General features: G+C 29.5%; 2 protein-coding genes across 2 annotated transcripts; one reads left to right on the top strand and one right to left on the bottom strand.

The window, feature by feature from the left end:
* LOC116771388 (protein spaetzle 3) lies at nucleotides 1-25,578 on the top strand. The gene is made up of 7 exons (XM_032663231.2): nucleotides 1-220; nucleotides 3,756-4,737; nucleotides 14,416-14,534; nucleotides 21,051-21,175; nucleotides 22,163-22,360; nucleotides 22,584-22,709; nucleotides 24,091-25,578. The coding sequence occupies exons 2-7, from the start codon at nucleotides 3,954-3,956 to the stop codon at nucleotides 24,245-24,247; spliced, it is 1,509 nt and encodes a 502-aa protein (XP_032519122.1). The 5' UTR covers nucleotides 1-220; nucleotides 3,756-3,953; the 3' UTR covers nucleotides 24,248-25,578.
* Nucleotides 25,579-25,732: 154 nt separating this feature from the next.
* On the bottom strand, nucleotides 25,733-27,916 carry LOC116771394 (NFU1 iron-sulfur cluster scaffold homolog, mitochondrial-like). The gene is made up of 5 exons (XM_061523164.1): nucleotides 27,745-27,916; nucleotides 27,436-27,665; nucleotides 27,174-27,359; nucleotides 26,492-26,679; nucleotides 25,733-25,990 (listed from the first exon to the last, which is right to left on the bottom strand). The coding sequence occupies exons 1-5, from the start codon at nucleotides 27,825-27,827 to the stop codon at nucleotides 25,859-25,861; spliced, it is 819 nt and encodes a 272-aa protein (XP_061379148.1). The 5' UTR covers nucleotides 27,828-27,916; the 3' UTR covers nucleotides 25,733-25,858.
* Nucleotides 27,917-27,962: the final 46 nt, after the last annotated feature.

Raw genomic sequence — 27,962 nt, forward strand, 5'->3', positions numbered from 1 at the left:
GCATGTCATTCTAGTATACGCGCGGCCGGCCGCTTGAGCGCACGCTTCTGTCAATAAATAAAAAAAAACAACTGTCAAAATTGACGGAATATTTCAATCGCGCCCCTTTATCAATAATTTATATACTGTTTGGTTAAAAATTATCTGTGGACGCCGTTTTCTTGATACAAAATTTATAAGATTTAGCGATTGCGTTAACTTGTTAAGGAGGACAATAAAGGTAAATATTGTTATATGAGAATAGTTTTTTTTATGTGCGTATTTCGTAAGTAATATTCTGGTGTACTTAGCAAGTTTTTAAAAAACCTGATGATACAGATTATGTAAGGTTCAGTGTCTCGAAAGTTATGAATAATTTACCACGTTACTTTAGTTCGTAAAAAAAATCGTGAAATTAAAAATATTCTATTACCAAAATTTAATACTCAGTAGAACTAGTGTATTATACTAGGTACTAATACCAGAATTGTTTTAAGAGAATATTTATTGTCTTTTAAATTTACTTGAAGGCAGCTCAAGGTTCTAATTCAACTATTAGTATCATAGGAACTAAAAGAAAGATATTGATTGTTGAAGTGATTTTCGAAATATTGTAATCAATTTTCCGCTATTGGGTCCAATTAGTTAATGTGCTCACTTTCTAATGTATGTTTTTGGACGATTGATGTCATTAAATTATAAATACTTTAAGACGATTCGTGTAAGTATATAGCATTTATTTTTTATGTAATTTTGTTTCCTTCTGTTGAACCTATTTCATCTGCTTTTTTTTTATTTTTTATGTCTCGCGAAGTTTAGATATTTGTAAAACACTTTTAAAGAATCTCATTTAATACTAAACTCGACGTGTTATTAAACGAAATACATGTCACATTATTGATTCTAAAAACGGCATTGTACTGTTAAACATTTTTATTCCTAGCCACACTCGCGCCACAAATGTTTTGATGGATTTAATAATTTATAATTTATCATAATTTTTCACGATGGGTCCAAATGTTTGCGTACCCTCATAAAAATATATTAATAAATGTTTAAAATTACCCTTAAATCGGTTCATAAAAGAAGGATAGATTTCATGAGAACACAGCTATATATTTCTAATATAATTTTTTTTAATCATCTGACCATAGCAACGTAACAGCGTTTATTATTTATGTATTCAGATCAAAGATTACGTGGGCGATCACTATATTTGACTTTTTTCTCCACTGTTACCGAACACCATTTAAAGGCTACAAATTTTTATGATAGACATAAAAAAATATAACCAAATTGAATTCACGGTCATTGTTACATTCAAACAACTGAAATGATCAAAACATTATGACAAGGTCGCCATATAGACTGATTTTTTTTTTCTAATAAACAAAAGAATTTAAATTCTTTACTTCAATGAATTTGTATGAACTTTTTTTAAAATGATATATATATATATATTTTTTCAATAGATTAAAAATATATTTTATGATTTAGACTACATATTAATTAATTTAAATTCATTTTTCTTTTAAGTTATGGAAAAGGTTGAAAATGTTTAAACGCAAAATTGTTGGAATCCATTTTTTTTAATTTTTAATGATTTTTTTTGTAAATTTATTTACAAAAACAAAATTTTACTTCATAGAACAATTTTATTAAGAAATATTGCGTCATCGTTATAATAATAGAAATATTTAACGGTATGTATGTTTTACAAATTTTTGTAAGTTTCGTGAATAAGGAATAAATTTCTAATTAATTTGGTAATCAAAATGTTAACTGGAGCTTACTTTTATAGAAAATATAGAAAATGTAGGTACATTATACCTTACTTTTCATTTTAGTAATATTTTGTATTTAATTTAATAATTAATTCTAACTCTATTACGTGATGTATGAATATTCAATAAATTAATTGTTTAAAAATAATCATCATCAGATTGGTTGGCAGTATAAAAAGAAAATGTTTTTTATATTAACTCCTCAATGACAAATGTTTCGGTTGACAAAATTTTGAACGGTAAAATTTTAAATTAGTTCCTTCCAGTCTTCCGCAAAGAAATGAAGATAATATGTAGTGTTTATTTCTTAAGGATATCAATTCTTATTTTCTTTCGTAAATAGTAGATAATGTTACATCAGTTTTCAACCTTCTCATGGTATGAAATGCGCAATACTAGAGAATGCCGCTACTCTTGTTTCAAGTTTAATTATAACTTGAAGTTATAGCATCAAGAGTATTAGCATCAAATTATTTGTTTAAAACTTTTCATAATATAAATAAAAAAATGCAATGAAGTTAATTGAAAACCAAAGAGGTTCGATTCATTAATATGTAATAACCTGTTAAACTAAATGTAAAAAAATAATAAATAATATAAGTATTAAATATTCCAAATTATTCGACAGAAAAAAAAATATAAGCTGACTTTCTGCGAAAAATCACAGCAACGAAAGTTAAAAAAAACTTTCTTATAAGCTCTCTTATTTTATATATTATTTTAACCGAAGCGCATTTCAACATTTGAATTTTTAAATAAATAATTTGTGTTAGAAATAGGAACTTCATTTATCTAATTTAATTAAATTAAATTTTTAAGATTTCGCAAGTTTTGTGAACAACAAGATGACACTTATTACGGATGCACAATAATTAATCGCAATTAGTTTTGCTTTGCCCATCGTGTACAGTAATTTAAATGCCGTTCATTTCGTGATGTTGCTAGGAAAAATAGATTTATCTTAATCAATTATAAAATTATATTAAAGATAGGTATTGTACAAAATTAACCTACCATAGATTAATCTATCTACCTTAAATATATCGCATTGTAAACAAAAGAATATAAAATGATTCTATACAATTTTCTCACCCTATTTGTAAGATGTAGGGCAGAAATTGATTGAATAACAAAAAATAACTAAACTGATCGCGTAACACTATTGTTAGGGGAATTACGTATTGTGTATGTAATAATGAGACAAGTTATTGTCTATGGAAAACCAATGCCATGGAAATATCACCAGGAATGATAATTGACGGTTTGGCTTGATAGATATCAAAATAAAAATATTCTAATATATAATTTCCTCAGTCTGAAAGGAACAAGGCCAAGATAGATTTGATTATTTTATTTTTCGTGTAGACAGTAGTGTAAAATGTTAAATGTTAAAAAAAAAACTTTACTCTGTCATTTCATAAAAATGTTTTTTGTCGTGAACTTGATGCTCTTCGGTGATAGTACCACTCAGACGTGCGAGGTCGATTCGACCTGAATCACAATTCATTTCGTATAAATACAGTCTTTTGTTACATTTTATCCCATTTATTACAAAAATATATAATATGCTTGTTTACATATATGGGTTGGACAAATGAATTATAGATGTATATTAGTTGTATGTGTTAGTTCTTTGTTTGGAAAATGTATTGTTAGTAAGATTGAAATTTGAATAGAGCAAGTTTTATAGTCTATGAATTATACAAGGACAATTAAACATGACATCGTCAGAATAGGTTTTCCCATATTTCGGGTCCAAAAGCATCTGCAATAAATGTTAGTTGATCACGACTTATGCCTTTGAATCCGATTGCCATTTATAAAGTGGCAAGGATATCACGAAATGAGGGAAACCCAGCTATAAACCTTTGTCTGCAAGGACATAAACTGTTTTAATTTATACTCACATCTAGTTAATAACTATGTATAGTAATTTATTGTCCTTTTGGTCTGAGTGTTCTATATTTTTAATGGATAAATATCCCATTCTAGGTAAAGGTGGTTCCAGTGACGGAGAGTGAAATAGTGATATAGTGGATGTGTAGTGTTTCTGTTATACAATGAGAAGACGTTTGTGCTGCTGACTGCCCAACGCCGATTACATTATTATGCAAGTGTGGCCGTACTAGCACATCAACATTTGAGTTGACATTTGAGGCAATGTCGAGTGAATATTGTGAATATTAAACGATGGCTTTGGCAAACTTTACTGTGGCTACTAGCGGTGTTGCCACTCCGGCACTCCCAGCAACCACTGCAGCGCCTTTTCGAGTAAATCTTGATGATTTGTTATACTCCCCCGAAGAACAACAGGCTGGATATGCCCCTCATTACAGTGGCAACGAACCATTCACACCCCCTAATTTACAACAGCACAGAAAGTCTAAAGTTCGAAAACGTGCTGGTACTGCATACCTTCCGCCACCAAATCAATTCACGCATTATCCACGACAAGATAACATACCTCAGAATCCTTTCAATAGTCCACTACACTCACAAATCTATCAACAAAATACAAGGCTTGGCATTCAAATAGAAAACCAACGAGTTCATGATATAAATTCTCAGTTCGATAATAATGGACAGTACGTACATGATCCAACTGGCGACTATGATTACGAACAAAAAAGAACTGATAAAAATATGCCAAATCTTGCCACTTACAATCCGGGATACGTGGATCTACCTTACGCACCAGCTTCAACGCAGAGTCCTTTATCTAGTCGAAGGTTTGAGAATATACCAAACCAAAATACAAATACTAATGTTCCGAGTATGACAACGTCACCTCAAAGTTCTCGAAAGCCAACTGATGCTGGATCTAACACAAGTGGAAGCAGTACCAATACACAGGTACCTCCAGACCGTCCTCGAGGTTTTACTAAAGTGGAAACAGGAGGCACGGGCGGCAAAACTCAATTGCACGCCATTTTGGATTACGACGACGATTATTATGAAGATGTTCCTGGATCAGGTAATAATTTCATACAATTTTTGCCTCAATTGCTTCCGATATAACTCAATTAAAGAAATTTAAAATCAGACTGAACATGTTTATCCTTATACATTAAGGACAAATGTGAGGACATTTATTTAGCGAAGCATTATTCATTACTCAACAGTATCCAAGTCGATTCAAGTCAATGTTAATTAGGTTTATTACATGCAACACTTTTTGCGCTTGCTTGTATGTTGGAATAACCATTGATTGAAATAAATTGTTAGACTATGTTACAATTAGATTATTATCTACAAAATGGTTAGAATAGGTACCTAAAAGACATTGAAAAGGCACGATCGGTCCAATTACTTCCACTATCAGTAACAACTAGCCTTAAGCCACGGCGTAAGATAAGGAATGAGAGCGAAAATTGATATTTTATTACTAATAACAGTAAATTCTTGGCATGTTATTAACCACGTTGAATTGATTGATCGTTCTATAAAACCAAGGTCACGAGATTGATCGCTTACGCTTTTATATTGACCCTTGCATGAAAGGCCTTCGGTCGCTTAACACTGACTCGTGAGTAACTAAAATCAGAGACAAACTGTTCTGTCATGTTGGGTAGGGACCTATTAGTATTTGCGTTCGTGTCGTTAGAAATACATTATTACCGAATATTATGATGAAAAGTGATATGTCGTGCCGTTGACTTTACAACACTAATCACACCAGATTCTACGATAATAGTTATTACACAACACAAAGCGTCATAAAAGTGTGTCTCTGATATTAATTACTATTTTAAGTACATAGGCTAGTGCCTAGCAGGTAAATACTGAATAAGTATTAGATAATTGATTGTGGCAAGCGTTGAAAAGTATTGTAAGATTGTATGATTTAATAATTTTCTAATGAACGTAAATTTATATTTTTCTATTCAAATTTCTAAAATGTAAAAAAAAGACATTCTGTGGTCACAACTTAATGAATTTATTAAAACAAAAGATTTAATTTTAACAGAAGATAAGAGTCCAAAAGGTGTTCTATAAATGTTTGTCACCTGACGAGTTATTTACGCCCATTCTTACTTTACCCTTAACAGTGGTGAAGTTCATAGCGTACAAACAGATAATAACTTAATGTACTCTAGATTTAGTGACTCCTCATTGTTAGATTGATCACATGAGACAATGAAAGTCAAACTGAATTTATTACAGATCCATCATCGAACTTACAATCTTACTATACATAATTCCGACAAAACGTTTGGACTGTATTTAACAATAATGAACAGAAAGATATTCAGAATTGCTAAATGCGATAGCTCTAACACTAAATATCAGCCGAATATCAGGTGAGCGTAGTAATATTTATTGAAATATAGACAAATTTATTTAGGAATTGCATAAGAGTTTGACCCCACACGCTATTAACATACATGTTTACGTGAATATTGCGTGGGTCTTCACAGCAACCTTGGTTTCACTTTCATAAGGCCGTAAGAAACCGCTTTTACGTTACTTTCACGATAAGATTCACTCGTCAGTGTATTCTGCGTCTAATTATTCAAGACATATACAAAATATGTTCACTTAAAATATATCTATACTTGATGGTTGCAGTAAGATTTCTCAGAATAACAGTTTTACTTGGAACATTAAAGTTGTTTCCTTGGTGTCATATATTTTTTGTTAGCAACTTATCAAGGACGAAGGTAATCACAGATTATGAAAATGCCTACAATTGTAAGCAAATTTTTTGTCGTACCATCATATAACAAATCATTTGAATGTTGAAACTCCTTCATATTTACATCAAATCAATCTAATTACGGAAACATTTATTTTTTTATTCGTTAAGGGCCCTTTAAACCTACACCTGAGTCGCAAGTCCCAGGCACTGTTGAAGCTCCTCTCCCTGCAACGCGATGTACCCGCACGGTGAATCCATTGAATGCTAAGAGGTTTCGTCTCGTTTCGTCTCTACTTATTTACTTACCTAACTTTGCTCTTAACTTCTTTTCAATCTTTTACTTAGCTCATATAAATTTTCGGTATCCGATAATTAAAAAATTAAGTTTACATGTTGTATTTTTATACACACATAGTGTGCTACTGAAATACTGTTATAATTAATTAAGATTTTATAATGAAGCGTAGAATCTGGTTAATGAAATCTTCACTTCCAGATTTTATAATTACCATTATTTTAATAAATCTGTCATATAATCTTACTCAAACACTATTGTAGAGCAATTGCCGTCTCTCTTTATTCTCTTGAATTAACACACGTAGTATTTGTCATAAAATAATAAAAAGAATAACAAGAAGACAGAGAAACGAGTTATTGCATTGTCGTTGCACAAGAATTTATATTTTGGTTCATATTTAGAGGTAGGTTATATCAGTATATACCAGTGTGTATATAATTTATCTTGTATGCACTCTATACCTATGGATTAATAAATAATATTTGTAACATTTTATAACAAAACATAGTTTACTTTGTTTTTCAATGAACTAAGTAACAGTGCTTTGTTTTATATATTGGCTGTGTTACAGTTTCAAATTCAATTAAATGAATAATAAAGATCTAATGATCACTACCAATATTGTATGTCCAGGGCCCTTTCAAATACCGACCTTAGTTTGTGACTATCGTTAGGCCTGTTTCTTTGTGTTCGGTGTTTGAAAACCAAATCAGTTGTAGGCACTGGCCTAGCACGAATTTAAGGCGAAGAGTTAAACAGGTTCAAACAGCTCAATACGATCAGAGCGTAGTAAGAAAATTCAAAATTTTATTTGCTTGACAACATCTTGAGTACACTGCAACCAATTAAATATAATTACATATTTATTTAAAGTACACTGTTTTATAAATCCAATGTTATCATCAGCAACATAAACAAATTAACACAAAAAAAATATTGCTTAATGGCAGACGCCACCTAAAAAAAGATTCGCGGAGAAAAAAAATTGCAAAAAGTAATTACATAACTTATTTAAAAGTTAAAAAGTAAGCATACTATTGAAGTATTCACATTTTACGAGAAGGTCAGCAATGAATTGCATACTTTGAAAACTAGGAATGTTTTCTTAATAATTAAGTTTAGAATATTTCTTTGTTAACTATATGAAAATAATTTGTTTTGTACATAATTTAACTTAACGCGATAACAAAAATTATGTATCAACTGTAAATTGTGCGTAAAAAGAAGTATTTATTCGATACCGTAAGTAAAACTTTAAAGATATGATAAGTTTTTTATGTTATCTTCTTTCATACGTTTTAAAATTTGATACATGTGTAATAAAATTTCCATGTGAATCTATTTTCGGATAATTTATAATTTAAATATATTAAAAAAATTGATTTTATTTATATTACGAAGTACATACATTTATATTAAGTTTATACATGATATAAATACAGTTGTATGAATGTTTCGTTTGAAATTATTACTTAATTACTAATAAAGACTTAATTGCAATTTCTCTTCATATAAAAGCATTAATAAAAAATTAGCTGAATATCTCGTCTAATACTCAATGATATTAGGTTTGTTTTATGCGTTTGCTCTTTCGAAACTTTGGTAGTGTAGGTGAAATCGATTGGTCTTATCCATTTTAGACACTTCCTTAGTTTAAATTTCATTAATGGATGCTAGATTTAAAATCAACTCGTTTTTTTTAATTTATTGATATTGGAACTGACGTAAGGAGCAATTAAAAACTGGATTTTTTTCACATAAAAATTTACTTTAGTCTTTTACCATAATGGGACATTTTGTCTATGGTTATTAAAAAAATTAAAACATATTAGTAAATCACTCTTGACGTTCTCGAGGAAACAAATTTTGAATAAAAATTATAAGTTAATGAAGCCTCGTCACTGACACTGTCTTAATAAAAAAATATAGGGTCGTAAAGTTTGTAAGTGTATTACGGTTATCTATTTACGACCTTATATTTTGAATATTTTATCGCACAGTAAAGTTAAAAAAAAATCATGTTTGTAACCTATATACAGAAAGTATGAGAAATTTTCAATTGTCTCGTCTAATTTAAAAATTTCCTAACTAATTTCAAATATTTCAAATTTCTAACTCGACTTGGTATCATAAGTGTCCTTGGTTCTTCGAACTGTGATCTAAAATTATTATTGTTTTTAATGCTTTTTTTAGCATAAAGAGACGAGACGAAACCTCTTAGCATTCAATGGATTCACCGTGCGGGTGCCGGGTCCATTGCGTTGCAGGGAGTGGAGCTTCAACAGTGCCTGGGACTTGCGACCCAGGTGTAGGTTTAAGGGGCCCCTAACTAACGCGCGTTAAACGCTCACCTCCACTGTCCAAGCTCCTCTCCCTACCTAACCATATTTGAAAAGAACCTACTAGGGCTGCCTTCGAAGTACGTTCCAAGAACGAATTGATGTGAGTTCTGGACAGGCCCAAGTCTTTTAGCAGGTTGTAGAGAGATTTAGCCGTTATACCTCTCGCTCCCACTTCTACCGCGTATAAATCCAAACAAAAAGTACTTAATATTCACGTATTAATTACCGAATCATCATCATCATCATCATTGGCCTATTGGAGCTCACTGCTGAGCAAAGGCCTCTTTCTCACATGGAGAAGGTTAGAGCATTAATCACCACGCTTGCTCAAGACGGGTTGGCGATTTCAATATAATTACAAATTATAAGACCAGGTTTCCTCACGATCTTTTCCTTTACCGTCCGTCAGTGGTGTCTAAATACTCTTAGAAAGTACATATGACTCGGAAAAGATCACATTTTTACTTGCCAGGTTTCGAACCCGCGCCCTCACGTATGAGAGGCGGGTCTTTAACCTCCAGGCCACCACGTTATTATAATTGTCAAATACTAAATTATTATAAAAGAGAATTGAAAAACAGGTAAGAAACAAAACCTATTTAAATGAAGTTGTGAACTAATCAGGTAGTTTATAAATAAAAACAAAAATATACTAACAAAATTATACATATAATAGCAGCTCAGGGGAAAATATAGATAATAATTTATATTAAGAATATAATAGTTACTCGTAATTAATCTCGTCTTTTCCTCTTAGTTGAGCTGCTATTCAGGTTTCACTCTTTTAATTAGATCATAAGATCTATCAATGAAAGTAAAACATTGGTATTTAGTTGATGTTAATTGATTTAAGATATTAAGACATAAAAATCGTTACTAGTCTAATTTCTTAATGTCTCTATAAAATGCACTGTTTGAAAGAAGACAGAACACATAAAAAAAACTAATATTTTCGGATTACTACGCGTTTTTTAATGTGATTGCGCTTGCTGCAAAGTAACCGAAAGCTTCGGGAGTGTGTTGTTTAAAATAATAAAAAACGAGTAGTAATCCGAAAGTATTAGTTTTTTTTCAAATGAATACTTGCGAAAGCCTGAGATCTCATTAAGATAGAACACATAAAAATATAAAGTCCCAATTCATCACAAAATCTAAAACGTCAATCGGTTGTCTAAGAAACTGTATGTCTTAATATCAGAACAATTTTTGTAGATACATTGCTCAGTAATATTTATTACTTATGGTTTTTTGTTACAGATATTTGCTTTAACTTTACTTGCTTATTTAAGTCGTTTTATTTAAACAATAAAACACAAATGAATTATTCAGACTTGTGATGAATGTTAACTATTAAATATATATATTATCTGCCTTTACAGAGTTATTTAATAGAAATAAAGATGTCCAGTATTACATTGAACTTCGTGTCACGATTCTTTGCTGCATATACGCCTTTTACTTATGACTCATCTCAGAAACTTCACACCAAGAGACGGTTTTAACTAGTGTTGCCAGTTTTGCAATGATTTACTTGCAACAATCTAATCGAATATATAATAATAATATTTAATATATACGACGTAAAAAAATTATTCCACCATTTAAAGGTAATAATGTTATCTACATTTTATATCGAGTTTTTAAAATTGATTTGACAAATCCATTTATTATAAAAAAAAATATTAAGTAAAATAGAATAGAATAGGGATGAAAAATTCAATATTATGAAACAGGAAACAAAAGGTCTATTATTTTATAAAGTATTGAAATCGAGTATAAAAACGTCTATAATTTATAAAATTAAAGAAATTATTAATTTGAGTTTTCAAAACATGACTGTATTTTATTTATTAATTAGGGTATTAGACCACGGGATAAGATGCCATTTCGTAACCAAGACTCAATAATTTAAATATCCTTGTTTTATAGATATTTATAACAAAGTAAACACATAAAAGTCTCTTATGCTATTTTGAGTTTACTAATTGTATAAGGAATGATTGAGGCCAATCTAGTCGTAAAAAAAATATCAGAAAAGCATTAAATAATAAAAATACTGAATTTATTATATACTTTGAGTGAAAAATTATTAAAAAATATTTATTAATCGATGAATTAAATAAGATTTTTAAATTAAATTAAAAAATAAAAATAATTAAAATATTGTTTTAAGATGAAATATATGAAATACGTAATTTTAATCATGGATAGCCGTTTCGAAAAGATGCAGTCTTTAATGTTTCTTTATCGTTATTATTATTATTATTTATGATTACCGTTAGATATAATTAGTAAATAAGTAATGTAAAATCCAGTTCAGTTAGAAAGATAGATACATGGATTGTAATAATGTAATTTATTTATCGTCATCATAGTAAAATAAACTAAATATTACCTAATTATATAGAGTGGCTACCGGAGGTTAAAGGAACACTATTAAACTTACTTATATGTATATTATAATAAAAATTACATATTAAAACTTATAACTTATACCTATGACTACATGATTGCCCCGATGTTAGGATAGCAATCCTATTCTATAGCTTGTTCGGTATCAGGAATCTTCTGGTTCACACGGCTTGGTGTTCGTTCCGCGGAGTCAGCCGCGTTACTCGTTATATTGATATTTATTATATTGATATTGATGTTTTATCCATACAACGATGTTGCCCCGGCGATGTTCATTTATTTTATAATATGTAGCGCGTACGTAACAGCCTGATCATTGTCGTCTATTATTTTAAATAATAGAGACGAAACTTCTCAGCATTCCATGGAGCCACCGTGCGGGTGCCGGGTCTATCTCGTTGGAGGTCCATCTCGTTGGAGGTCCGACACCTCAACAGTACCTGGGACCTTTAGACCCGTTGTAGGTTTAAGGGGACCCTATCTAACGCGCCGTTAAATGTTAACCACCACCGCCCAAGCTCATTTTACAATATTTAAGGTCATTTATGATAATTTGCATACAAAACGGTTTTTTAATTCTTACAAATACGTCAATAAATTCTATAAAATAATTCTTAAAATAACAGTTTTTTCATTATAGAAATAGCATTGACGTAATTTTTACATAAATGCTGCTAAAATGTTAGAGCATGTGTATAACAAATAATATTTAAAAAAAGCTGTAAAAGATAACGGAAAATAAAATAAAAAGAGGGAAATATTTCCTCATAAAATTTTATTGTCAATTATGTTATTGGAAACAATATATATTTTGTTGTAAAAACATATAGAGTGCGTTTTAAATAATTTTGATGACATCTTTACTGACTGTCGCAAATTAAAAAAAATAATTAAATGAGGTAAGTTAATGGACAGTATTTTGTAGATGTTAATTACATAGTTCTAATATTTGGAACATGCTTTATAAATATGCCAATTAGTGGTCATGTAGAAATATGAAAGGCATTGACCAGTCGTATCGGTAGCTAGGTCATGTAAAGTTCAAGCCACGACTTCTTCAACGCTCACTGTCTATTTAAAATATATTGGAATCATTCGTTTATTCTTTCGGCGACATTTATTACTGGTAAGAAATGTTTTAATTTATACTCGTATGTCTTCATCTTAAACATGAAGAAGTTTAAATCTCTTAATGTTAGAGTTTAAGAGACCATCCCAATTTATATGCTGTTTTATATTCCTCGCTCCTAAACCTCAGATAACACGTTTTTAAACGAAGACTTATTTTACATATAACTGATAAAATTTTAAACATTTACCAACAGTAGCCTTCGTGACTTCAATGTGTTATATGTCACAACAAATTATCTACACTGGAGAGGTTAAGGTTCGGTAATTAAAAAACTATTTAGAATTTACAAAGACCTTTGGTTATAAAACATTTTAAAGATTATACATGTCACCAAAGCAACAAAATGAGTCTTAAACACTTCAGTAAATAAATACTTACTTATAAACACAATGCATAGTAACTTTATATGTTGTATATTTGAGAATAAAATTGAAATTTATAACGTGTTAGTTACTGAACGACTGAACGCTGTTATGAAAGCTGTGTTGAGTAATTTGTTTTGTATGTGGAACTTGTAATCTTCGGTAGGTAATTATTTTTTGACAAATGTTTTATTGTATTATATTATTCGTATTTGCCTTGACTATACATACAATACGGAATTTCATTGATTCGTTACGATAATTAAGAAAGTAACGAAGCGAGACTTCTGACCATAGACAGGTGATTACCGATAAACAAATCTGTAAATAAATGTTTATGAATGTAAGTATACATTTATTTAATTCGATCTCACTTTAAATATAGAATACAATCTTTGGGTTAAACCTTTAAAATTTTAACTAAGAACCTACCATAGACAATATATAATAGCCTTTGCGGGTAAAAAAAGTTTGTAAAACGAAGTATTTATTATAACATATATCTCCTGCTACATACTTATTTCAAAACAGAATTAATTTTAAACATAATTGTTATAAGGTCCTTGTCAATTGGTTTAATGTAAAACTGTTAGAATTAGAGGATTTCGAGTGTTTTTTAATTAAACATTAAATAAAAAAAAAAACCTTTTATAAAAATATAATTAATAAATTCAGTGAACTTCAACTCAAATCCTATTGAATAGTGATATGTAGTCCTTAACAAGGACAACTCTTGCACAACCTGCGACCCGAATGTGTCGCACCTAGGTTACGAAATATTACTATTTGAAATGTCAGAAAATGAACGAATACTGGCCATCTAGACGTTTGTGATCTATTTTGTCTATTCAAATAATATTTGGTAATATTTCATAATTTTATTTTACATAATCGCATCGATGCAAAACATCCATAATCATTTCGTAATATTGCAGTAGCTAAGATTCATATATTTTAAAAATGTATAAAATTTTAAAACCTTGGTTTTCTTTTAATGTGTTTCAATTACAATAAATATATATACATATGTAATATATCGGACGATAAAATTTATGCACATCTACCCTGGAGGCATATGTAAGCAATTTAAAAACGTAGTTTAGCTATTAAATTAATACGGAATTTTTAAGATTACATTTTGCTGTAATTATCATCATGGCCGTCTGCTAAGAATTGTACCATTTTATACAACATTAGGCTGTCTCCATGAAATGATAAAGATTTTTTGTGTGTTATAACAATTATTAAATCTGTTGCAATCAGAATTATTCGTCTCGTAAGCTTTGTTTATAATATTTTAATTATGGTTTAAACTTTAGTTAAAAACTAACCCAACTTAAATTAGATTTATCGGTCTGTCAGACCAACGTGCGAGAATGCGAAGGTTAAATAAATTACAAATTTTATACAAATAACATAATCTGGTGCGTTTATTATGTAATTATAAACATATCAATCTTTTTACAGATGTAGGACAAGCAGTGACCCCGTTACAAGGGCCGATATTATTGCGTAACGGGACCGTGCCTGTTGTTCCCCTAACCTCCTATCCCACTGTCAACAATGGATCGTTTTACCAAATACCTGTAAGTAAATATGAAGCTAACTAATTTTATCCCACTTAGATATAGGAAGCAACGTAATAGCTATAAAATTTTAAATATATTTTGTTTCTTTTCGTATTATACTACGTAGGGAATAATTAAAATGTGAATCATTAAAGTAGGGAAATAGGCCATGCAAACACTCGTAGAACAACGTCGCTTTACGATATTTGTAATGTGAGCATAACGATTATCAATATAGAAGGTTATGATGCTTTTTGTCTAGGTTTTGTTTTCCTAACATTTGAAATACACATTTAAGATTATAGTATTAAAATATTAATATAACGAACGCTTAAAATTGTTTAATTATAATAAAATGTAAAGTAGTAATAAGTAATTACAATCCAATTTTCTTCTTAATATAATTGACCTTATATAACAAAAATAATTAATTAACTTCTGAATTCCTCTGTGTTTTCTACCAGGAATGTCAGTCTGTTCTTAAATATAACTTTGATTTTGTGACTTCAAAGTAAATTCTATATAATAAAGCAATATACGTACAACTGTAATGAGTCATTAGTAATTATTCCTTATGAGTATCATATTAGTTCAAGTGACCTAATAAAAACGATAATATACTTGTTTATGGCTTTATATCACAAATTGTAAGTACTCGGAGGAGGTTTAATATACAGCCTCATACATTTTACGATTTATAAGTCGTATATGTAACTACTGACTTCAAATAAATTATGGTGTAACTGCAATATATTTCATTCTATAGTGAAACTTTCTTAAATTTTTTCAGATAAAAAATTCCGGCTAAAGATCTGTCAATATTTTGGTTAAGGAATTTGCTACACAGTGTATTGGCGCATGTAAAAGAATTTCCTCACCAAATACAATACAATATAAACATATGTATATTATTTTAAAAACAAACTCTTCAATATTTATGAAAAGCTATAATATGTCTACGATCATGAAGAAAACTATTAGTTCAAAAGCACAGACAAAAACACGAGCTTAAACTAAAAGCACAAATATTTTTCCTTCATTGCCCAAAAATGTTCGCATGTAAATGTGCAGGCCCCAAAATAATGTCGTGCTAAATTATGAATAGAATTAATGAAAATATTCCGTTCATTATAAAATGCAATTTGTAAACTTTGTATATTAAATTACTATGAATAATAATTTATGTATTTGAATCGTTTCGGGCGGTTAGGCCTTGTATGAAGAAGTAGGCGTAAAAGAAACAAGAGCAAAACATGATTCATAGTTACAACCATTCATGAACATGGCGGACAATTGCAAAATAACAAGCGCGTAGTCACAGGAAATGAACGATAGTAGATAAAGAAATAATAACAATCTTTATTTTATTAATTAAATATCGCCTTTTAATATTAGTTCCTTAATATACAGTTTTAATTTAACTATCATATACCTAAAGACGTCTAAGTTTTCCAATAATAGAACCGTTGTGATCTGAGAATACAAAACTTCATAACGATAGTTGTGAAGTTTCATATTAAAAACTGATTTTTATATTTATCACCAGTTCGGACACCGTTCCAACTCTCGACGTCCTTATAAACAAAAAAACACGACGAGACACCGGTAACCATTATAGCTTGGTCGCCGGATATTATTAATTTAGTGTGAAATGGCACAAACTAGACAGCCTCAATAAAAAAAAATGTCAAATTAAATTGGCGTAGAACAAAGAAACAAAGGTACCACACAAAAAGTTTTACACAAAACTTGAGTAATAAAAACTTAATTAGAATAAAGGTATTTAATTTTCGAAGTTTCGTAATTCGTAACAATCTCTCAGTGGCAATGTCAATATGAGTATTACTCATGGGAGAGGCGTGGGTTACTTTTGAGCAGAATGCGAGCGACTTGTGTCATATTGTTTTGCAAAAGCCAGCCGCTTGGATAATAATATGTAAATTATAGTCAAGAACAGTAATAAATAAATTCTGTACATTATGATCCTATTAAGAATGTCGGCATGATATAATAGTATTGCAGTGATATGACGAATAGGTAACTGTCCTGTGCTTTCTGACTATTTTGTTATATTAAAGGTAACTATGAATTATTCTATTACAATTATTTATTGATTTTTTAGTTTTTTATACTTTAATATACGCATCAGATTTTCATAAAAATGTTATTTTAAATAGTAATAGTTTAAAAACCGATACTATTCTGAAGTAATATCAAAAAACGTATTTCATGTCGTTTACATACATGTAATATCAAATTAACATAAACCATTAATTTAATAACCTGAAATGAAACACTGTCAAAGGACGAAATTACATGCGAGCAAAGCTGTATGCAGAAGTTTGCTGGAAATACAAACAGCGCCATCTAGCGCCAAAATAATCAAAGAAAAAAAAACCTCCCATATAAAGCATGGCAAATTTTTTCACGGTCGCGTTGGCTACGAAGTGACTTTAAAGTTTAAGCACAATGTTGAACTCTATGTAAAGAAATCGAGGTTTAAATAACAATAAAGATAACCATAACATATAATGAAGGCGAAAACATTTGAGTAATATTTACCATGTCAGAGATTTATGTAACACGGCCATTTTTAGTGCAACAGGAACATTCACCTTGCTCGAAGCCAAGGAGCTTACCTTATTTAGATTGCATATATATCAAAATATTTACTCACGTAAAAACGTCTTTTTGCACACCTTGAACTATATTAACGCAACACTAGGTACTTAACTTGGTGACTTGATAACTAAATATTTCTTAATATATGTATTTCTTTTTATATATAATAATATATATTTCAATACAATAATTCATTTGAAATATAATTTCTAAAACAGTCTGAACACAAAGCATTAAATAAAAAAATAGAAAATAGTTTTAATATTGTCAGTATAAAGTTTTCTAAGAAAAAGACGTTAAGTTAGTAAATATTAGTTTTCTAATATCCATTTAACCGCCGAGTTCTGTCACAAAATTGCTTGGAATCAAGTCACTTGAGGAAAAGGCACTGTCTTCTTTTCTTACAAAGACAACAATTTCAAATAAATTTTAGCCTAAATATATGTATATAGATAAATAATATATTTAGAACGTACAATTTTAAATAATTTCGTACAAAATATTTCTGTTAGATATTTAAAATAGACAAACGGGGATAATATCAAATAATATCATTAGCATGTAAGAATGCACGCCCATTTGAATCAGATAATTTGCGGAGATCGTGTTAAAGGTATAAATGTAATACAATACCATCTATAAGGAAGTGCTTAGTAGAAAACACACATACAAATATTTTTGTGAATTTCAAATGAGATCGCTAAAATTTATCCTTAGTTTGAATTGCTCATATAGATTTATTTAAATAACAATCGGTGTAAACGAACCTATTTAAGTCACTAGCATCTTATTTCTGAGAACATTTACGTGGTTTGAATAGGCCTTTATTTCTATGAAAAATGTAGTATTATTCAAAAATGAACCCTAAAGTTGTTTAGTATTAATCCCATAATACAATATCATAGAATAAGAAATGAGGTAGCAACTTCGATTTAATTTAGTACGTTGTTCGATGATTCGCAAAACCGCAGTAGACATGCATTTAAAATACTAATTAGTTATTGAAATCTACTTCTAAATTTTAGTATAACTACTCGTTCATTGTACAACGTTGTTACTCATTGAGTATTTTTGAACAGTTTTCAACACATCTAACTTTTAAGATGTAATCTTGTGTTTTAATCTATCATATGTTTTTTAATGTACATTATTCTTTTTTATTCCCATGGTTAAAGTTTAAAAATGTCACTCTTAATCAATTATTCCGAGTTTTGTCTATTTCTTGATCATTTCCGGAATATTTAAATTATATTAATTGGCAAGAAATGGATTTTTTTGTTTAATAAAATATTTTTTTGCCGGTGAACATAATATTGTTACAAATTTGATTGAAAATACTATAGGAATTATGTAACGTACCGTCTTTCCGTGTTATCATAATTTGGTTAAGGACAATGTACCAAAATTTGGCAATTATTTTTTTACAACCCTGGTGGACAGATAGCTAGATTAAAACCCAGCTAAACAAATTTAGTTCTTTGACTGACAACAGGCTTCTCAAAATTATTATTTTAAACATTATAATATTTAAAAATTTTCATAAGAAGTTTTTACTTTCAGAACAAGGTTAATATATATTATTTTGGATAAGATTATAAGAATTTTTGTTTGCACGCGTTCTAGGTCCGTAGCAAGAGACCCGTATAATTGTTTAGTTGATACGGAAAGATTTTACCCCGCAATATAATCTAGAAGTTGCAATCTCATTAAACATCAGGATCGTTAAAATACAAGATTTACTATATATATATCTGTGTATATTTTATATACATATATTTATATATTCCTCAATACCTAAATAGAATAAGTTTTAATACCATATTACTTCTAACTTCTAAGATTGTTTTATCAGCATAAAGGTACCCAAACTTATAAAAGCTTATTTTAAAATACATAAAATAATAAGAGTAGGTTCTATCACAAACTGCCAACAAGTATATTTCTTTGGATTCTTTATAAATATTATAATCTAATAAGAATAGTTGTCAATATTAAATAAACAAGGTTGTTTCCTAAGTTACTCTATAAGTATCTTCCCAGCAAGTTCGCATACGTTATAAATTATTTATAATATTATATGTTTTCTCCGAACTATGGTTACGTGGGTAGGATGTCGTTACAACTAGCTTCACTGCGATGAATTTTCTATATAAAACAATATAAATATAAATTATCGTGCAGTCTTATCCAATATTGAGCAATAGAAGTCATGAAGTCGATTTGAAGTTTGAGCAACGTTTTCTATTAAAACACAGACTCGAAAGATGGACCGCAATCTGAGCTTTTCTTTTTGCGTACAAATATTTGTAGATTCGTTTAAACAAGGTTATTGACACACTCGGATGCAATAAATTGTGAATGGATTTAAATTGCCAAATAGATCGCTTCCTTAATTAATGATGATCCAGTTTAAATATTATTACGTAATAAGTTATTAAAATAACAAAACAAAAAAAAAACATATATCAGTTTATATAATATAAAAATGTATGGGTAAATGTATTATACTCGTAACTAGGGTTAGGCTCTTTGAACTTTTCTTTAATTTACTGTTAATCATATTTTGACGAAATATGCTATCTGTGTGCGGTTGTCTTAATCATTTAACAATCTATAAAACCGAGTTGAATTTGAATTTGTTTAAGTGTTACTTTTATTCATCTAACAGCATTGTGTCTCAGCGGACGTTTCCACCACAATGTACTGATTCTTCGTGTGATAAAGAGCGAGGTATGATTGTACCGATTTATATACATATCCGTATATATTATATTAGGTGTTTACGTACACATTTAAATAAGTATATACATATACAACCTTAAAGTTGTCTGTTTTATATTATCTATATACCAATAAGTAATTTAATTGTTCAAATAGTTTCAATCGTATTAAAAGCGAACATTATCCTTTTAATATACATAAGTATACTTTTTGTTTATTAAAAATTGTTATTAACTATTCAAATTTATTAACTATTTATGGAGATATATTATTTAATGAGTTTAACTACTTAATATTGTCAGACAAAGTCACGGGCGTGTTCATATATTTCGACTCAAGGTGCTAATATCACCGGATGTGTCTTAGGATTCAGTCACTGTGCACAACGGCGTATCGCGAATAGCGTCTTTTTTGTACAATCGACTTGTTTAAAAATTCGTTTACACAATTAGCACATTTTAACACAGACTTAAACAACTCGGACGTGGTAATTAAATCTATTATTATGGGACTGTTCAAGTTAAACGTAAGTAACCTAAGTTATATTTTAAAAATTATTAATTGAAGTGAAGAACTTAATATAAAAAAAAACAACATTTTAAAGTTACATGATTATAGTAACATTTAGGTATCGCTATCCTATGTTAAAATCGATTAATTTTTCAATTCACGAATAAGGTAAATGTGAATGATAAATCAGAACGATTTTCACATTTAATGCGTTTAAATATATATTCAACGAAGTCGGCTCAGATTATATTCTAAATATTGTCTTCGGATAGTTGAATAGGAATGGATATATCAAATACGTGAACTGACTTATCTTGACTTAATCAATATTATAGTCGGAATATAGTTGTAGAAACTCTTGTACATTGAGAATTATATGCGTTTAATTATGTTGTTAATATTCCATTCTATTGTTAGAAATATTCATATTATTTTTATGAATTTCCTTTAAACATAATCAACTTTAAAATTTTAATATTTATGCATTGTATTATAACAAAAAAGTTATATTTATCTGTTTTTCAAAATATCTTCATATTCGTGAACTACATAAGTGAAATCATTAATGGGTACCTACTGGTATAGCGCCGTTTTTTCCTGTCAATGTTGTTGTGGTGCTAACGTCAAGGTGCTCGTTATGTTTAATCTCGTAAACTATATGTTATTGTATATATTTTTAAGATCCTGTGGACCGCCCTGTCTCTAGCCTTGGGGTACGAACTCCAAGGTCAAGTGATTAGAGGAGTGCCGTGCGTCAAAAGAAACTTTCAACTCTATTGTCCAACCGCTGGCAACACGTATCCTCTGTGAGTATTGTGTCAATTCATTTACATGTGTAGGTGCAAATGTGTCTTCCTTTTGGTTACAGCTGATTATATGAATAATACAAACAAGGTTAGATCATTGTTAACTGTTTAGCTATTTATTGATTTCTGTCGGATAGTGTCAGATTTTACTTTTGATTTAACTCGCCGATCATTAACCGACTGCAAGACTTACTTAATAATTAAAAATGTATATAAGTTGTTGAGTTATTTGTATCTGTTCCTAATAAGTCATAAGTAGGCAAGAAATAGGAAATTACTATAACATTCATATTTATATCCTCAGTTCACGATTAAAAAATGAGAATACCATTTTAGCCCATAAAAATTCGTAAAAAATCTGCACAAAAAGTGACGAGCTATATAACAAGTTAATTCGTTCGTTATAAGAAAGTAGTTTGAAAAATTTATTTTGGTCAATGACCATTATCAACAAGCATTTCCCTCAGTAAAATTCTTCTAGTGTTTCTTGGTCATGGGAGAAAGAAGTCTTTTAACCGAACTTATTTGAAAACTACATACCCTCCTTGAACTCCATAAGAAAACAGGGCTACCGATTAATAACTCTTTTAGGCACATTTATATGTGTGTGTCTTATGATAAAGCCAACATAAAAGCAACCCTAGAAATACGGAATCATACTTACATTTTCTGGCCAAGTTAGACTTCTGGAATGTTCCTTTAAAATATTTAAGATTTTTGGCGAAAACACATTCAAATGAAACTATGGTTTTTACTTTTTCGTATCTGCTAGGCGATTTATTATTACATTTTATTCGACGATTCCCTGTAATTGTGATTTAAGACAGACGAAATGAAAGTGGTGAATCATACGTCGATATTTAATTAATTTAAAAAAATATTTGGAATTTGTTATGTATTAAATGTCATTTATGAATAACATCGTCTTTTAGTTTTTTAAGGTTCTTTATAGATCGAATATATTCTAACAATATTTCATGCTTTCAGAGATAAGATTGAAACATTTATAGATGAGAACAAAGCTTTAATAAAGCGAATGTATGGTTCATTCACGGTTCCCGGCGGAACTAGAGTGAGAAGAGCGCCAGGGGTTCCCGATATGCACTCCGGAGACTCCTACTTCCGACATATAAGACAGACGAAACCGAAACTACCAGATACACAATCAGTTAATAATACCGGAAGGTGGGATTTTTTTTTAATTTTTATTTTATTTTAATTTTTGCAACGTCTATATGGCGAAGGATCAGACAATATAAAATTTACGAATTCCAAAACTAATAATATTATAACTTTTAGTTTTTGTTGTAAAAATACTTTCTCAATATTGTAATTTAAAATAAAATGTTTTTCACAGTTTTGTTATAAAGGTAATTAGTATAACGGTTTCCTTATATCCAAATTGCAGGATAGATGCTTGTGAAAGTAAAACTGAAATAATGACCCCGTACTGGGCTTTGAACTCTGCAAGGAAAGTTCGAGCAATTGTGAACACGATGCACTTCGAACAGGCCATACACCAGGAGGTTTGCAGGTTATTAAAGTTCAATGTCCTTTTTATTTTACACATAAATTATTTAAAATTAACTAAATACCTTTGACTTGATAGTTTAAACGTCTTATCAGTTGCAATCTAATTAAGGAATAATCGATTTTGATCGAATTTATTCAGTTTAAGCTTTTTGATTTCGGTGATTCGAACAACTAAATGGAGTGCCAATGCTTTAAAGGTTAAAACTTGAAACAAATTACTACATCGGTCACATTGACTTTTCCATTTCGTAGTATGCATAAACCACTTATGTAAACATTTAATTTCAAAACAAGCAAATTAAGTAATCCAACATATCAAAAATATTGTATAATATATCTTCTCATGACGAATTTTATAATTAACTAAAATACAGTTAATTAAACACAAACGACATTTGAGCGTTCCAGTTTCGAAATCTATGGATTTGACTTATTTCAGTTTGGATTGTTGTCGATTGGAATGTTATTTTGACAAATGCGATGGAAATTGTCTATGAACACATTTCAGTTTATCAGTAAAGTATGAGTTTAAAATAAATACTTATCATAATAAACAAGTTTAAACTATTATGACGCGCCTGTAGTAACTTCTAGATTTTACTAATAACAATAGTTGAGTATATCTTGTTTTTAGTGCATCTGTATATCTCGTTTAGACTTTCTCTTTTAAACCTGATTGAAAATTTAGTTTACGTAAAAACTGTGACTCAATGCAACAATGTTGCCGCGATGTTCATATTAAAGGTCAATATGAGATAGAATGTTGGATTGAATTATGTCTAATGGTGTCCTTAAATAATATAAACATATATTAAGTACATATTGTAATATTTCTTAGCTTTTAAATAATTATATAAAGATTTATGAAATGGCTATTATTATAAATTTTTAATACGTTATATTTACGAAAAATCTGATAAAAAGTTTGGTAATTTGTACCTATATGAATCTAAGTGACTGAGTTTAAATATTTTGTGATATCTGTGAAATGGAAAACAAAGTGTTAAAATTACTTTTTTTACTTTTATGCTGATACATTAAACATTTTACTTTGAGCTTTAATTATTCCGGAATTCAATAGCATTTTTAAAAAAACTGTCTATTCCGAAATATTTGAAAATTTTTGGATACTGTTAAAGATTTCAAAACCGGTTATAATTGAACAAAAAAAATCTTTCATAAAAATTTGTTTATTACTCCGTTTTGAAACTTAAGACAAAAAAATATTAATGTATACTAGAATAGGCCCACTCACATAGGAGAATAAAGAATAAATTGGACATCTTCATAGTGTACTCATTATAGAAGGCGATCTTAAATAATTAAATGATATTTTTATGTATGTTAATGGATTTTGCTTATACAAAAATCATAATTTTCAGCAAAAAGTCAACATCAAGATGTTCGGCGGACTGTGGTTGCGAACAGAAGTACAAGTGGCATCGACTCCTCGCCTACGATCCCAATGACGACTGCGCCGGTATATTCATGGACTGGTTCTTATTTCCCTCCTGTTGTGTTTGCAGGTGTAAACCGTAATCAAAAATCTTGAAGAATTATAGTAAATTTGTTCGCGCTTCATTTTAATACCAGGAACGATATTCAGATCAAGTAATGATTATATAACTTTTTCGACATTATTTATAATGTAAGTTGAACTCTTTATGATTATGAAAACCGTAAACCTGTACCTATCTGTATAAATTATTACTTAACTAACAAAGTATGTTATCGCTTTTTTATTTTTAACGTCTTAAAATCCATGCGAGTAAGGTTCGATGAATTTTGCAAGTTTTAGTTAGGTGCACTTTACTCCTACGTTCTCTTTTATTTTATAAAGGCATGTGTATATTGCTTTAGTATACTCTCTGTCTCTTACCATATTTCTAATTGGCTGGAATTTACGTGGTATACAATCGTAAAACATGAGAGTTAATGTAATTCTGACATTACTTGAAATTTAGTAGTATTTCTTATTTTTTTTTTTTTTATAAATGACATTGACAAGAAATATCAAATGTCAACTACTGTGCCAACGTAGTTGTTATGATCTGTATTTGACAATGATGTTCTGTTTAAATCGAGGCTTTAAAAATACTACAGTCATAACAATCGTTATTACTGGAGACCGACTTTTGTTTTTCTATTACTCATTTGGTCATTTCCTCATTTCGTTCATATTTGTGTAACTTTTGAAAGAAGAAAAACCTGTATTTATTACGAAAATAATTTGGAAAGTTGTATACGATGAAGTTGATAAATTGTGCTTTGATTTATTACACACTTATCCTCTTTAATTGTTAAAAAAAATGTGCTATTAAATGTTAAGAATCTATGTATGTAGTATCTTACGCACGAGTTGTATTGAATTTAATATAAGTACATTAATTATAAATTGACACTAGTACATTAGATTTTTGCAAATTGTGAAGTATAACATTGATAAGATCTCGACAATACGCGTATTATAGTTTAAAGTAGCAACAAAGTAAGGTACCTTTTGTTTGCTTAGCATAAGACAAAAAATACACTGCCGAATAAAAATTTTAATTGAAGCTTATTTATTAAACGTATAATTTTAACTACACATTGAAATATATTGTATAAAGGATTTTTGATAACATTAAAATTAAATCCGATCCTTTCTATGTAAAAATCATATTTATAATTGGGTTTTGCTTTACCTAGTAATATTTTTATGTTATAATGCTTATTTAAGTCCTGCATATATATTTGTAAGAATTTAATGAACAAAGATTTTTAATCTTGTATTAATAGTATAAATTCAATTCTTAAGATTCATATATTTTATTCATAGTTAATTTCATTAAAAAAGTTCCATTTGCAAGAATAAAGTATTTGAAATGAAATCGTCTTATTTTCTAACCAAGGACTAAAAAAATATACAGATTACTATAACTTTTAGAAAATTGTAGTTTAAGCAATATATTATGTTAATCTCTTAAAGCACTTAAGCATTTTGCTTTCTAGTAATTTTATAATAATTTAAATATAAACATGGTGTATCAATATAATACAATTTTTAATAACAGAATAATTTTCTAACAACTATATATTACATAAATAACATAAATATACATCTATAGTTGTGTTAAACTACAACTTAACAAGACTACTTGTTATACATGACTATTCTTTCTTCTGTTTATTCTTCAGCTGTTCAAATTCTTTGAAAACTTTTTCACTAAGCTTATCACCCTCGTCATCAATTTGTTCAACGGCTAAAACTTCAGGGATATAAAACTGCATCATGTTTTGGACCTGAAAAATATTATGGTCGTTTTTTAACTCGATCCTTTAAAATAAGATAAGATTATACAAAATTCATAGGGTTTATAAAAATGTTCAAAATTATACATGGACATATATAAAATTTCTTTTAACATAAATTTTTCAACATATTATTTTCAAATTCCATTTTTTCACAAAACATACAAATATATGCGAATGTATGATTATATTAAGAAACTGTTGTGAATTCGTAAAATACGTATTATACTAGTAGCAAGACTGAATGATAGAACCAAATCTAATAAAATGATTTACTTATATTATACTTAACACAAGTATAACTAATACACAGTACTGCACAGTGAATGATCTCAGCAGTATCAAAGTTCTTAGTTTCTTATCGGGACCTTTAGCATTCACAAACCTCTCATTTCATAGCTCAGTATAATATTCACAGATAACATTTGCAAAATCTATAAGGTAACGCCAATAACTAAGAGAGAGAGAGAACTAATACACAAAAGAACAAACCCCATTTTTCAAAGTCACAATGGAGCTGGGGCATGATGAGCAGGATCCTTGCATTTTGAGTCTAAGAACACCGTCCTTGAAGTCCACAAAAAGAACATCACCACCGTCTTCTTGAACCGTCGGTCTGATTCTTGTATCCAACAGTTCCTTTATCATTTGTACTATTTCATCATCGTCATCATTTATTTCTAGAATAATAAACATTTGTCTGTCAAATATTTTATAATATTATAAAGAGGGACCAAAACTTCTTAGCATTCAATGAATTCATTGTTTGGGTACTGGGTCCAACGTGTTGAAGGGTGAGGAGCTTCAACAGTGCCTGGGACTTGCAACCTGGGTGTAGGTTAATGGGGCACCTATCTAACACCCGTTAAATGCTCACCTCCACCATCCAAGTTCCTCTCCCTACCTAACCAAATTTGAAAACAGCTTACAGGGTCTGGTTAAGAAGTATGTTCTGAATACAAATTGTTGTTGGTTCTAGACAGGCCAAAGTCTTTTAGTCTGTTGTAGAGAGATTTCCCCCTTCTAACGCATACAAATCTAGGACAAACCTATTCCTAATGAGTTAATTTTCATAATACTGCAAATATTATACTGCTCTAAGGAATAAGTTAAACTCGGTGAGTCAACTATGGCTGTATTAGAAGGATATCTCATGCAAATTTATATAACTAACGTGTATCTCCCGATGGTTTTGCATCAGTAACAATAGGTAAGCCGCTAGCAAAGAAATCCATTATTGTAGCAAATACTTCCGGTTTAACCAGCTTCCAATCCACATCATCATCTTGTTTTGTGATAGTGACAAAATCAGATCCAAAAAACACTCCTTTCACACCCTCAATGCGAAATAGCATTTTAGCTAGAAGTAAAAAATATAATTTCAATTATGTATGTCGAGTAACATAAAAAATGTCACAAAAATTAATTATAAGCACCTAGAGGACTACAATGAGCTGCTCCTATATTAGGGAAATCCAATGTTTGACCAGGCTCTAGGACTTTTGTGCCAGGAAGAAATTTTAAGCTGTTAGGGTTCGGAGTTTCTTGAGTTTGGATAAACATTGTACGAACATCCGTTTTTAATAAAAGAGGTTTTATCTTGTTTGTTCGAAGATTTTCAGTATGGCTTTGTGTTATCGTAATAAAACTCCTACTATCATGATCTCTGTGAATTGTTATATATGTATAATTAATTATTATATTTAAAGTGGTAATAGAAAGATAGTAAAACACTTTTATATTACCTGTACCTTACCGCACTCATAAGTTTGCAATGATTCCCAGTTCTAAGGAATTTTATTGAGTTCCGTAACATTTTGTATGACATTAAGTCCCTTAATTTATTGAAAATAAATAGTCGTTGATACAGTAATAGTACGATTTTATAACGTAATTTCACATTTTTCTGACAACTGTCAATGAATGTCATCACAAAATACAAATAATTATATTTTTTTATACT

Source organism: Danaus plexippus, chromosome 17, assembly GCF_018135715.1.
Source record: "Danaus plexippus chromosome 17, MEX_DaPlex, whole genome shotgun sequence".
Classification (NCBI taxonomy): Eukaryota; Metazoa; Arthropoda; class Insecta; order Lepidoptera; family Nymphalidae; genus Danaus; species Danaus plexippus.